This window comes from Chanos chanos, chromosome 7 (assembly GCF_902362185.1).
Source record: "Chanos chanos chromosome 7, fChaCha1.1, whole genome shotgun sequence".
Taxonomy (NCBI): domain Eukaryota; kingdom Metazoa; phylum Chordata; class Actinopteri; order Gonorynchiformes; family Chanidae; genus Chanos; species Chanos chanos.
This window is the reverse complement of record NC_044501.1, coordinates 1008107-1020733: the sequence shown is the minus strand read 5'-3', so window position 1 is coordinate 1020733 and position 12627 is coordinate 1008107. Positions and strand designations below refer to the sequence as shown.

At 39.7% G+C, this 12627-nt stretch overlaps 1 protein-coding gene across 1 annotated transcript in view; it reads left to right on the top strand.

Moving 5' to 3' along the window:
- Nucleotides 1-1912: 1912 nt before the first annotated feature.
- The window catches only part of vav1 (vav guanine nucleotide exchange factor 1), a 37580-nt gene continuing 26865 nt past the window's right edge, over nucleotides 1913-12627 (top strand). The window contains exons 1-9 of the mRNA XM_030780312.1: nucleotides 1913-1999; nucleotides 2228-2344; nucleotides 5804-5920; nucleotides 6288-6346; nucleotides 6725-6790; nucleotides 6970-7078; nucleotides 8673-8759; nucleotides 8887-8955; nucleotides 9556-9659. Coding sequence (XP_030636172.1) covers nucleotides 1913-1999; nucleotides 2228-2344; nucleotides 5804-5920; nucleotides 6288-6346; nucleotides 6725-6790; nucleotides 6970-7078; nucleotides 8673-8759; nucleotides 8887-8955; nucleotides 9556-9659 — 815 coding nt within the window. The remainder of the gene's footprint in view (nucleotides 2000-2227; nucleotides 2345-5803; nucleotides 5921-6287; nucleotides 6347-6724; nucleotides 6791-6969; nucleotides 7079-8672; nucleotides 8760-8886; nucleotides 8956-9555; nucleotides 9660-12627) is intronic.

Sequence of the window (12627 nt, the reverse complement as noted above, 5' to 3'; positions counted from 1 at the left end):
CACACACACATACAGACAAACACACACACACACACACACACACACATGCGCACACACACACACAACCACATGCACACACACACACACGCACACACAGAAAAACACACACACACACACACAGAAAACACACACACACACACAACCACAGTCCATGTCTGTTCAGTCAGCTGTGTTTCCCTCACTTCACCGATTCTCAACTGGAAACCGTCATGAGACAGCTCCTTAGCCATAACCTTATTTTCTGGTATTCTGTGTGTGTGTGTGTGTGTGTGTGAGCTCTAATTCTCATGCGCCCTCTGCTGCACTACAACTCCCACGCTGCAGTGTGCTAGCCTGCAGTCTTCCTGTTCATGATGTGGTTAATGTAGCACTCTGCCACACATACACACACACACACACACACACACACACACAGACAGTCTCACAGAGCCCCACTCATTTAGCGCAAACCACACATGCACACCCTTCCCCTAAACACACAGACACTTGTGCATTTTTACACCATGTATATACGTGTCTGTGTGTGTGTGTGTGTGTGTGTGTGTGTGTGTGAGAGTGTGTGTGTGTGTGAGAGAGTGTGTGTGTCTGTGTGTGTGTGTGAGAGTGTGTGTGTCTGTGTGTGAGTTGTCTGTCTGTGTGTGTGTGTGTGTGTGTGTGAGAGTGTGTGTGTGTGTGAGAGAGTGTGTGTGTCTGTGTGTGTGTGTGTGTGAGAGTGTGTGTGTTGTCTGTCTGTGTGTGTGTGTGTGTGTGTGTGTGAGAGTGTGTGTGTCTGTGTGAGTAGTCTGTGTGTGTGTGTGTGTGTGTGAGTGTGAGTGTGTGAGGAAAAAGGAAGTTAGCTTGTGCAGTTTAAAGGCTTCCTCACATCTGCAGCCGTGCAGAACACCCACCACGGAAGAGACAGAGAGAGCAAGTGCAGGACTAAACGCAAGAGAGAGAAAGAGAGAGAGAGAGAGACGAAATCAGAGAACAGGATGACGAAAGGCGGGCTGGGACAGTGGATATCGTGAAGAAACAAAAAGAAGGAGAGAGGGATACATCTCTGGACGCAGAGACAGAGAGCGAGAGAGAGCGCGAGAGAGAGAGGCTGTGAAAGCGAGACAGCTGCCGGCTAAACTTGTTTGGTTGAGGTTTGAGTGTGGTTATAGCTATAGCTGAAGCCTGAAGCTTCTGGACCTGACCCTGCTGCTCTGGTCTGGTGTGTGTTTTCTGCTCTGGTCAAAACTTAGGTCGGCTTGCTTTGGACAAGGAGCGTTTTTAGATGTTTTTGGTGAGACTGTTTTTGACACGTACACACACACACATTTCAGGGTGTCGAGGCTGTGTTGTGTACTAAGGTCTCTTGGGGTCATGGTTCCTTGGCTTGGTTTCTGATTTAGAATAATGCTAAGTGTTTCGCTTTAGATTTGAGTGCTGTCTTACTCATCTGATTCGCCACATTCGCACTCAGAATTAAAGAAAAAATAGAAAATAAAAAAAAAAAATCTGTATTTTGAAAAAAAAAAAAAACCCGTTTTAGGGGCCAGCGTGGATGATTTTAGTCGTGTAACACTGCTACAGTCGGACTGCCTTCGGCTTCCACCACAGTGAACAAGCTCCGTTTGCTGTCTACTCACATTGTCTGCTCTGGGAGGCTTTGGACTTTAAACGTTTAGTTGTCTGTTGGCTGTCTGCTGGTTGTACATCTGGTTGTAGGTTTGCATTTGGATTCTGTCTCATGTGTGTGGCTACAAGGCTACTCTCTTATAGATTCATTTTTGAGTGACTGAGGTTGACTACAGACTGCATGATGTTGTTTGACTGTTTAAGGTCCATTTAAGATTAGTCTTAGGCTGTGTCTAGGTGTAAGACGATTTTGTGAAGTTGTTTTTAGGTTGTTTTTAGGTTGTTTTTAGGTTTTGCCTCTCTCAGTGGCATGGAGCTCTGGAGGCAGTGTGCAGCCTGGCTGATCCAATGCCGGGTTTTACCAGAAAACCACAGAGTTACATGGGAAAGCGCACAGGTGTGTGTCCGTGTGTGTGTGTGTGTGTGTGTGCGTGTGTACATGTATGTGTGTGTGTGTGCGCGCGCGTGTGTGTGTGTGTGTGTGTGTGAGAGAGAGAGAGAGAGAGAGAGAGCAAGAGAGGACACAGTGGTTGTTTGGTTGCTTTTGTATGGGTCTGTCAAATGATCACCCCCTTTCTCTCTCTATGTTGTATGTGTGTGTGTGTGTGTGTGTGTGTGTGTTCAGGTGTGCGAGTTAGCACATGCTTTAAGAGATGGAGTTCTGCTTTGCCAGCTTCTCAACAACCTGCTGCCACAAGCAGTCAATCTACGAGAGATCAACCTCCGTCCACAGATGTCCCAGGTAAGGTACACTTGTGTGTGTGTGTGTGTGTGTGTGTGTGTGTGTGTGTGTGTGTGTGTGTGACAGTCCCTCTGATATGAAAATCATCTGATACTGATCAAGGTCACTACTCCCTTCATGTGCCTGTCCACCCAAAGAGAAAAACTGAATGTGTGTGTGTGTGTGTGTGTGTGTGTGTGTGTGTGAGTGTGTGACTGTTTGTATTTGGTGTGTGTGTCTCTGTCCGTGTAGTAGAAACTATAACACTGGGAAACCCTCCTAAGTCATCTGAGTGTGGTTGTGCTCTCAGGGTTAGTCAGCCTCTCTCTGATTGGTTTGGGCAGTGTCACTGATTTTTGATTGGTCGTTTTCAATGGCCAGTGTTGGTCTGACACAGAAAGGATTTCCCACAAACCTTTGCATAAGAGCAAGGAAATATCAGCCAACATGCACCTGTGTGTGTGTGTGTGTGTGTGTGTGTGTGTGATAATGACTGTCCCATGAGGCAGTCACTCTGTACTTCCCTTTTGTCAAATGACACTTCCTCATTCGTCGCACACAAAGAGCAGACCACTGACTCAGGAAGTTATGTAAAGGCAATTTTATGACCACAATGTCTGCGTCGCCTCCCTCTATCTCTCTCTCCCTCAATCTCTTTCTATAATTCTCTGTCAAGATGTGTTTTTATATTCCCTCCATCTATTCGTAGTTTGTGTGTGTGTGTGTGTGTGTGTGTAGGAGTGAATGGTTAAGGTGCTAAATGGAAGTCTTGCAGAGTGAATGAGTGATAGCCTCAAGATAATGGATGATTTGCACTGTGCTCATGGTTTATAAATTGAGATAATCTCACTCTTCATCTCTGCATTGAGAAATAAATCCTCCTGCCTTTCTTCATGAATGAGACTTCTTTCCCCTAAAAACATTCACTCAAGATTTGCGAGTTACAAGATAGGCGTTAATAAGCTAGTCAGTTGAAAAACATCTTGAAGTTACATATTGTGGCGAGAAAGAATGAGATTAAGACAAAAACAACTCCGTGAACTGTTCACCAATTCACTACTTCACGCAATCACATACATTCATCCATTATCCTGATGTGTATATGCTTATATTAGCCTGTTACGCTGACAGTGATGTGTATATGGTTATATTAGCCTGTTATGCTGACAGTGATGTGTATATGGTTATATTAGCCTGTTATGCTGACAGTGATGTGTATATGTTATATTAGCCTGTAATGTGGCCAGTGATGTGTATATGGTTATATTAGCCTGTTATGCTGACAGATGTTTATATGGTTATATTAGCCTGTTATGCTGAAAGAGATGTTTATATGGTTATATTAGCCTGTAATGTGGCCAGTGATGTGTATATGGTTATATTAGCCTGTTATGCTGACAGTGATGTGTATATGGTTATATTAGCCTGTTATGCTGACAGTGATGTTTATATGGTTATATTAGCCTGTTATGTGGACAGTGATGTTTATATGGTTATATTAGCCTGCTACACTGACAGTGATGTGTATATGGTTATATTAGCGTGTTATGCTGACAGTGATGTGTATATGGTTATATTAGCCTGTAATGTGGCCAGTGATGTGTATATGGTTATATTAGCCTGTTATGCTGACAGAGATGTTTATATGGTTATATTAGCCTGCTACACTGACAGTGATGTGTATATGGTTATATTAGCGTGTTATGCTGACAGTGATGTGTATATGGTTATATTAGCCTTTTACACTGACAGTGATGTTTATATGGTTATATTAGCCTGTTATGCTGACAGTGATGTGTATATGGTTATATTAGCCTGTTATGCTGAAAGAGATGTTTATATGGTTATATTAGCCTATAATGTGGCCAGTGATGTGTATATGGTTATATTAGCCTGTTATGCTGACAGTGATGTGTATATGGTTTTATTAGCCTGTTATGCTGACAGTGATGTGTATATGGTTATATTAGCCTGTAATGTGGCCAGTGATGTGTATATGGTTATATTAGCCTGTTATGCTGAAAGAGATGTTTATATGGTTATATTAGCCTGTAATGTGGCCAGTGATGTGTATATGGTTATATTAGCCTGTTATGCTGACAGAGATGTTTATATGGTTATATTAGCCTGTTATGTGGACAGTGATGTTTATATGGTTATATTAGCCTGCTACACTGACAGTGATGTGTATATGGTTATATTAGCGTGTTATGCTGACAGTGATGTGTATATGGTTATATTAGCCTTTTACACTGACAGTGATGTTTATATGGTTATATTAGCCTGTTATGCTGACAGTGATGTGTATATGGTTATATTAGCCTGTTATGCTGAAAGAGATGTTTATATGGTTATATTAGCCTGTAATGTGGCCAGTGATGTGTATGTGGTTATATTAGCCTGTTACACTGACAGTGATGTTTATAGGGTTATATTAGCCTGTTATGTGGACAGTGATGTTTATATGGTTATATTAGCCTGTTATGCTGACAGTGATGTTTATATGGTTATATTAGCCTGTTACACTGACAGTGATGTTTATATGGTTATATTAGCGTGTTATGCTGACAGTGATGTTTATATGGTTATATTAGCCTGTTATGCTGACAGTGATGTGTATATGGTTATATTAGCCTGTTATGTGGACAGTGATGTTTATATGGTTATATTAGCCTGTTATGCTGACAGTGATGTTTATATGGTTATATTAGCCTATTACACTGACAGTGATGTTTATATGGTTATATTAGCGTGTTATGCTGACAGTGATGTTTATATGGTTATATTAGCGTGTTATGCTGACAGTGATGTGTATATGTTATATTAGCCTGTTATGCTGACAGTGATGTGTATATGGTTATATTACCCTGTTACGCTGACAGTGATGTGTATATGGTTATATTAGCATGTTACACTGACAGTGATGTGTATATGGTTATATTAGCCTGTTACACTGACAGTGATGTTTATATTGTTATATTACCCTGTTATGCTGACGGTGATGTGTATATGGTTATATTAGCCTGTTACACTGACAGTGATGTTTATATGGTTATATTAGCCTGTTATGCTGACAGTGATGTTTATATGGTTATATTAGCCTGTTATGCTGACAGTGATTTGTATATGGTTAAATCAGCCTGTTATGCTGACAGTGATGTTTATATGGTTATATTAGCCTGTTACACTGACAGTGATGTGTATATGGTTATATTAGCCTGTTATGCTGACAGTGATGTTTATATGGTTATATTAGCCTGTCATGCTGACAGTGATGTGTACATGGTTATATTAGCCTGTAATGTGGCCAGTGATGTGTATATGGTTATATTAGCGTGTTATGCTGACAGTGATGTTTATATTGTTATATTAGCATGCTGACTTATTTATCATTTATTAAATCTAACTCAATCAAATTTAACTGTTTGAAATTTGTATGTAAGAATTGTTCTCTCTCACTCTCTCTCTCACTCTGTATAGTTCCTGTGTTTGAAGAATATTAGGACATTCCTATGTGCGTGTCAGGAGCGATTTGGGATGAAGAGAAGTGACCTATTTGAGGCATTTGACCTTTTCGACGTCCGAGATTTTGCCAAGGTCTCACACACACACACACACACACAGACACACACACACACACACACACACACACAGACATACACACACACACACGCACACACACACACACGCACACACACACACACGCACGCACACACACACACACACACACACAGACACACACACACACACACACACACACACGCACACACACACACGCACACACACACACACACACAGACACACACACACACACACACACAGACACACACACAGACACACACACACACACAGAGAAGAATACATTACTACAGAATTATGTAGAAGAATGTCAGTGCTGCCCTGTGTTGATTTTCTTTTGTGAGCTCATGACATTCATAGATATATTTGTATATTTCTCTTTCAGGTGATTGACACCTTGTCTATTTTGTCTCAGACACACATTGCTATCCAGCGGGCAATACGGTAAGGAGGCACTCGCTCTGATACCATCACAGACTGACATTAGAGAGAAATGACCCAGAATATCACAGAAATATATTATCACTGTGATAACACAAGAGTGATTCACTGTACCCACTGGTCTGGGGACATGTAACACGCAGTGATACAGTGATGTCCACTGGTCTGGGGACGCAGTGACAGAGTGATGTCCACTGGTCTGGGAACATGTAACACGCAGTGATACAGTGACTTGGCATTTACTTACACAGAGGGAAAGGGACTGAAATAGTATGACATAACACATATCTTGTCATTACACGTGGACTAACAAATGTTCAAATTCTCTCTCTCTCTCTTTCTCTCGCTCTCTCTCTCTGTCCCACTCTCTCACACTGCCAGGCCTTTTCCAGACGATGACTGTTTAGCAGATGATGAGATTTACACTGGTCTCTCTGATCAAATTGAGTAAGCTACAAAATGTCTTTTTTTAAAATCCAAGTCACATAGTGTAGTAGAATGTTATATTATATTATAATATATTATATTATATTAGTAGAATAGAATAAACTTATTAGTGTGTCATTCAGTGATACTCACAGTGATACTGTAGAGGAGGATGAACTGTATGACTGTGTGTCACTCAGTGATACTGTAGAGGAAGATGATGATCTGTATGACTGTGTGGAGGATGAGGAGAATGAAGGAGATGACATTTATGAAGACCTAATGAGAACAGAGGAACCACCTGAGACAGTGAGTCTCTGTCTCTCTCTCTCTCTCTTTCTCTCTACCCTTACCTCTCTCTCTCTCTCTTTCTCTCTACCCTTACCTCTCTCTCTCTCTCTTTCTCTCTACCCTTACCTCTCTCTCTCTCTCTCTCTCTCTACCCTTACCTCTCTCTCTCTCTCTTTCTCTCTACCCTTACCTCTCTCTCTCTCTCTTTCTCTCTACCCTTACCTCTCTCTCTCTCTCTTTCTCTCTACCCTTACCTCTCTCTCTCTCTCTCTCTCTCTACCCTTACCTCTCTCTCTCTCTCTCTCTCTCTACCCTTACCTCTCTCTCTCTCTCTTTCTCTCTACCCTTACCTCTCTCTCTCTCTCTTTCTCTCTACCCTTACCTCTCTCTCTCTCTCTTTCTCTCTACCCTTACCTCTCTCTCTCTCTCTTTCTCTCTACCCTTACCTCTCTCTCTCTCTCTTTCTCTCTACCCTTACCTCTCTCTCTCTCTCTCTCTCTCTACCCTTACCTCTCTCTCTCTCTCTTTCTCTCTACCCTTACCTCTCTCTCTCTCTCTTTCTCTCTACCCTTACCTCTCTCTCTCTCTCTCTCTTTCTCTCTACCCTTACCTCTCTCTCTCTCTCTTTCTCTCTACCCTTACCTCTCTCTCTCTCTCTCTCTCTCTTTCTACCCTTACCTCTCTCTCTCTCTCTTTCTCTCTACCCTTACCTCTCTCTCTCTCTCTTTCTCTCTACCCTTACCTCTCTCTCTCTCTCTTTCTCTCTACCCTTACCTCTCTCTCTCTCTCTCTCTTTCTCTCTACCCTTACCTCTCTCTCTCTCTCTTTCTCTCTACCCTTACCTCTCTCTCTCTCTCTTTCTCTCTACCCTTACCTCTCTCTCTCTCTCTCTCTACCCTTACCTCTCTCTCTCTCTCTTTCTCTCTACCCTTACCTCTCTCTCTCTCTCTTTCTCTCTACCCTTACCTCTCTCTCTCTCTCTTTCTCTCTACCCTTACCTCTCTGTCTCTCTCTTTCTTTCTACCCTTACCTCTCTCTCTCTCTCTTTCTCTCTACCCTTACCTCTCACAGTTATAAACACAAGTTGATACATTCAGAGCAAAGAGGAGCACTTTCTGGACATTGTTGACATGGCAACTTTTTGTGTGTGTGTGTGTGTGTTGTGTTTGAATGTGTGTGTGTGTGTGTGTGTGTGTGTGTGTGTGTGTGTGTGTTGTGTTTGAATGTGTGTGTGTGTGTGTGTTGTGTTTGAATGTGTGTGTGTGTGTGTGTGTGTGTGTGTTGTGTTTGAATGTGTGTGTGTGTGTGTGTGTGTTGTGTTTGAATGTGTGTGTGTGTGTGTGTGTTGTGTTTGAATGTGTGTGTGTGTGTGTGTGTGTGTGTGTGTGTGTTGTGTTTGAATGTGTGTGTGTGTGTGTGTGTGTGTGTGTGTGTTGTGTTTGAATGTGTGTGTGTGTGTGTGTGTTGTATTTGAATGTGTGTGTGTGTGTGTGTGTGTTGTGTTTGAATGTGTGTGTGTGTGTGTGTGTGTGTGTTGTGTTTGAATGTGTGTGTGTGTGTGTGTGTGTGTGTGTGTTGTGTTTGAATGTGTGTGTTCCTGTAGCAGCAGAAGGTGGAGGTGGATAAGAGGGGCTGTTGCCTGCAGGAGATCAGACAGACAGAGGAGAAATACTCACAAACCCTGGAGTCTATTCTTCTGGTACCACTCCTCTCTCTCTGTCTCTCTCTGTGTCTCTGTCTCTCTCTCTCTCTCTCTCTCTCTCTCTGTCTCACTGTATCTGTCTCTCTCTCTCTCTGTCTCACTGTATCTGATGTTCTTTTTTTAGCACTTCCTGAAACCGCTACAGCACTTCCTGCAGCACTCAGACATTGAGAGCATTTTCATTAACATTGAGGTACATATTCTCATCTACTCCTCCATCTTCATACATATCCATTTACATACACAGTTCCTCATTTACATACACATACACATTCATTTACATACACGTACATATTCATTTACATACACATACATATTCATTTACACACATACATATTCATTTACATACACAGTTCCTCATTTACATACACATGCACATTCATTTACATAGACGTACATATTCATTTACATACACATTCATTTACATATACATACATATTCATTTAAATACATGTACATATACATTAACATACACGTACATATTCATTTACATATACATACATATTCATTTACACACACATACATATTCAGTTGCGTATGCGTAAATATTCTCATCTTTTCATTTATCGATCCCTTTCTCCATTCTCCATCTGTCCATCAATACATCCAAAATTGAGTAGGTAATTAGAAGAAGAATAATGGTGTGTGTGTGTGTGTGTGGGTGTTCTCGCTGCAGAAGCTGGCTGTAATAATGATTATGTTAAATTTGTGTGTGTGTGTGTGTGTGTGTGTGTGTGTGTGTGTGTGTGTGTGTGTGTGTGTGTGTGTGTATCTGTGCGTGTGCTTCATGCAGGAGCTAGCTATGATGCATCGTAGTCTTCTGGGGGAGATACAGACTTCCATACTGACTTTAGGGTCTGAGAATCTTTACCAGATCTTCATCAATTACAAAGAGAGGTAAACTTCTCCACGCAGTGACTGCACGGAGCTCCAGACATCTCTCTGTTATATCTCTTAAAAGAAACACTCCAATACAATCCATCCATCCATCCATCCATCCATCCATTAATCCACCCATCCATTAATCCACCCATCCATCCATTAATCCATCCATCCATCCATTAATCCACCCATCCATTAATCCATCCATCCATCCATTAATCCACCCACCCATCCATCCATCCATCCATCCATCCATTAATCCACCCACCCATCCATTAATCCACCCATCCATCCATCCATTAATCCACCCATCCATCCATTAATCCATCCACCCATCCATTAATCCACCCATCCATCCATCCATCCATTAATCCACCCATCCATTAATCCATCCACCCATCCATTAATCCACCGCAGAATGAAGGAAAATACTGTAAAAAAAATCAGTTCATTCATCACTACAACACCATCATATCTGTCCATCCATCACTACAACACCATCATATATGTCCATCCATCACTACAACACCATCATATATGTCCATCCATCACTACAACACCATCATATATGTCCATCCATCACTACAATACCATCATATATGTCCATCCATCACTACACCATCATGTATGTCCATCCATCACTACAACACCATCATATATGTCCATCCATCACTACAACACCATCATATCTGTCCATCCATCACTACAGCACCATCATTTCTGTCCATCCATCACTACATCACCATCATATATGTCCATCCATCACTACAACACCATCATATCTGCAGAGGAAGTTTCCTAAACAGAGACCATAGTGACACGTATGTAATCTGTTCATTCAAAATACTATTAAGTCACCACTACATCAGAATGCTATTAAATCACCACTACATCAGAATACTATTAAATCACCGCTACATCAGAATACTATTAAATCACCGCTACATCAAAATACTATTAAATCACCACTACATCAGAATACTATTAAATCACCACTACATCAGAATACTATTAAATCACCGCTACATCAAAATACTATTAAATCACCACTACATCAGAATGCTATTAAATCACCACTACATCAGAATACTATTAAATCACCGCTACATCAGAATACTATTAAATCACCGCTACATCAAAATACTATTAAATCACCACTACATCAGAATGCTATTAAATCACCACTACATCAGAATACTATTAAATCACCGCTACATCAGAATACTATTAAATCACCGCTACATCAAAATACTATTAAATCACAGCTACATCAAAATACTATTAAATCACCACTACATCAGAATACTATTAAATCACCACTACATCAAAATACTATTAAATCACCGCTACATCAGAATACTATTAAATCACCGCTACATCAAAATACTATTAAATCACCACTACATCAGAATGCTATTAAATCACCACTACATCAGAATACTATTAAATCACCGCTACATCAGAATACTATTAAATCACCGCTACATCAAAATACTATTAAATCACCACTATATCAGAATGCTATTAAATCACCACTACATCAGAATACTATTAAATCACCGCTACATCAGAATACTATTAAATCACAGCTACATCAAAATACTATTAAATCACCGCTACATCAAAATACTATTAAATCACCACTACGTCAGAATACTATTAAATCACCACTACATCAGAATACTATTAAATCACCACTACATCAGAATACTATTAAATCACCACTACATCAGAATACTATTAAATCACTGCTACATCAGAATACTATTAAATCACCACTACATCAAAATACTATTAAATCACCACTATATCAGAATGCTATTAAATCACCACTACATCAGAATACTATTAAATCACCACTACATCAAAATACTGTTAAATCAATCAATAAAAATACTATTAAATCACCACTACATCAAAATACTATTAAATCACCACTACATCAGAATACTATTAAATCACCACTACGTCAGAATACTATTAAATCACCACTACATCAGAATACTATTAAATCACCACTACATCAGAATACTATTAAATCACCACTACATCAGAATACTATTAAATCACTGCTACATCAGAATACTATTAAATCACCACTACATCAAAATACTATTAAATCACCACTATATCAGAATACTATTAAATCACCACTACATCAGAATACTATTAAATCACCACTACATCAGAATACTATTAAATCACCGCTACATCAAAATACTATTAAATCACCACTACATCAGAATACTATTAAATCACCACTACATCAGAATACTATTAAATCACCACTACATCAGAATACTATTAAATCACCGCTACATCAAAATACTATTAAATCACCACTACATCAGAATACTATTAAATCACCGCTACATCAGAATACTATTAAATCACCGCTACATCAAAATACTATTAAATCACCACTACATCAGAATGCTATTAAATCACCACTACATCAGAATACTATTAAATCACCGCTACATCAGAATACTATTAAATCACCGCTACATCAAAATACTATTAAATCACAGCTACATCAAAATACTATTAAATCACCACTACATCAGAATACTATTAAATCACCACTACATCAAAATACTATTAAATCACCGCTACATCAGAATACTATTAAATCACCGCTACATCAAAATACTATTAAATCACCACTACATCAGAATGCTATTAAATCACCACTACATCAGAATACTATTAAATCACCGCTACATCAGAATACTATTAAATCACCGCTACATCAAAATACTATTAAATCACCACTATATCAGAATGCTATTAAATCACCACTACATCAGAATACTATTAAATCACCGCTACATCAGAATACTATTAAATCACTGCTACATCAGAATACTATTAAATCACCACTACATCAAAATACTATTAAATCACCACTATATCAGAATGCTATTAAATCACCACTACATCAGAATACTATTAAATCACCACTACATCAAAATACTGTTAA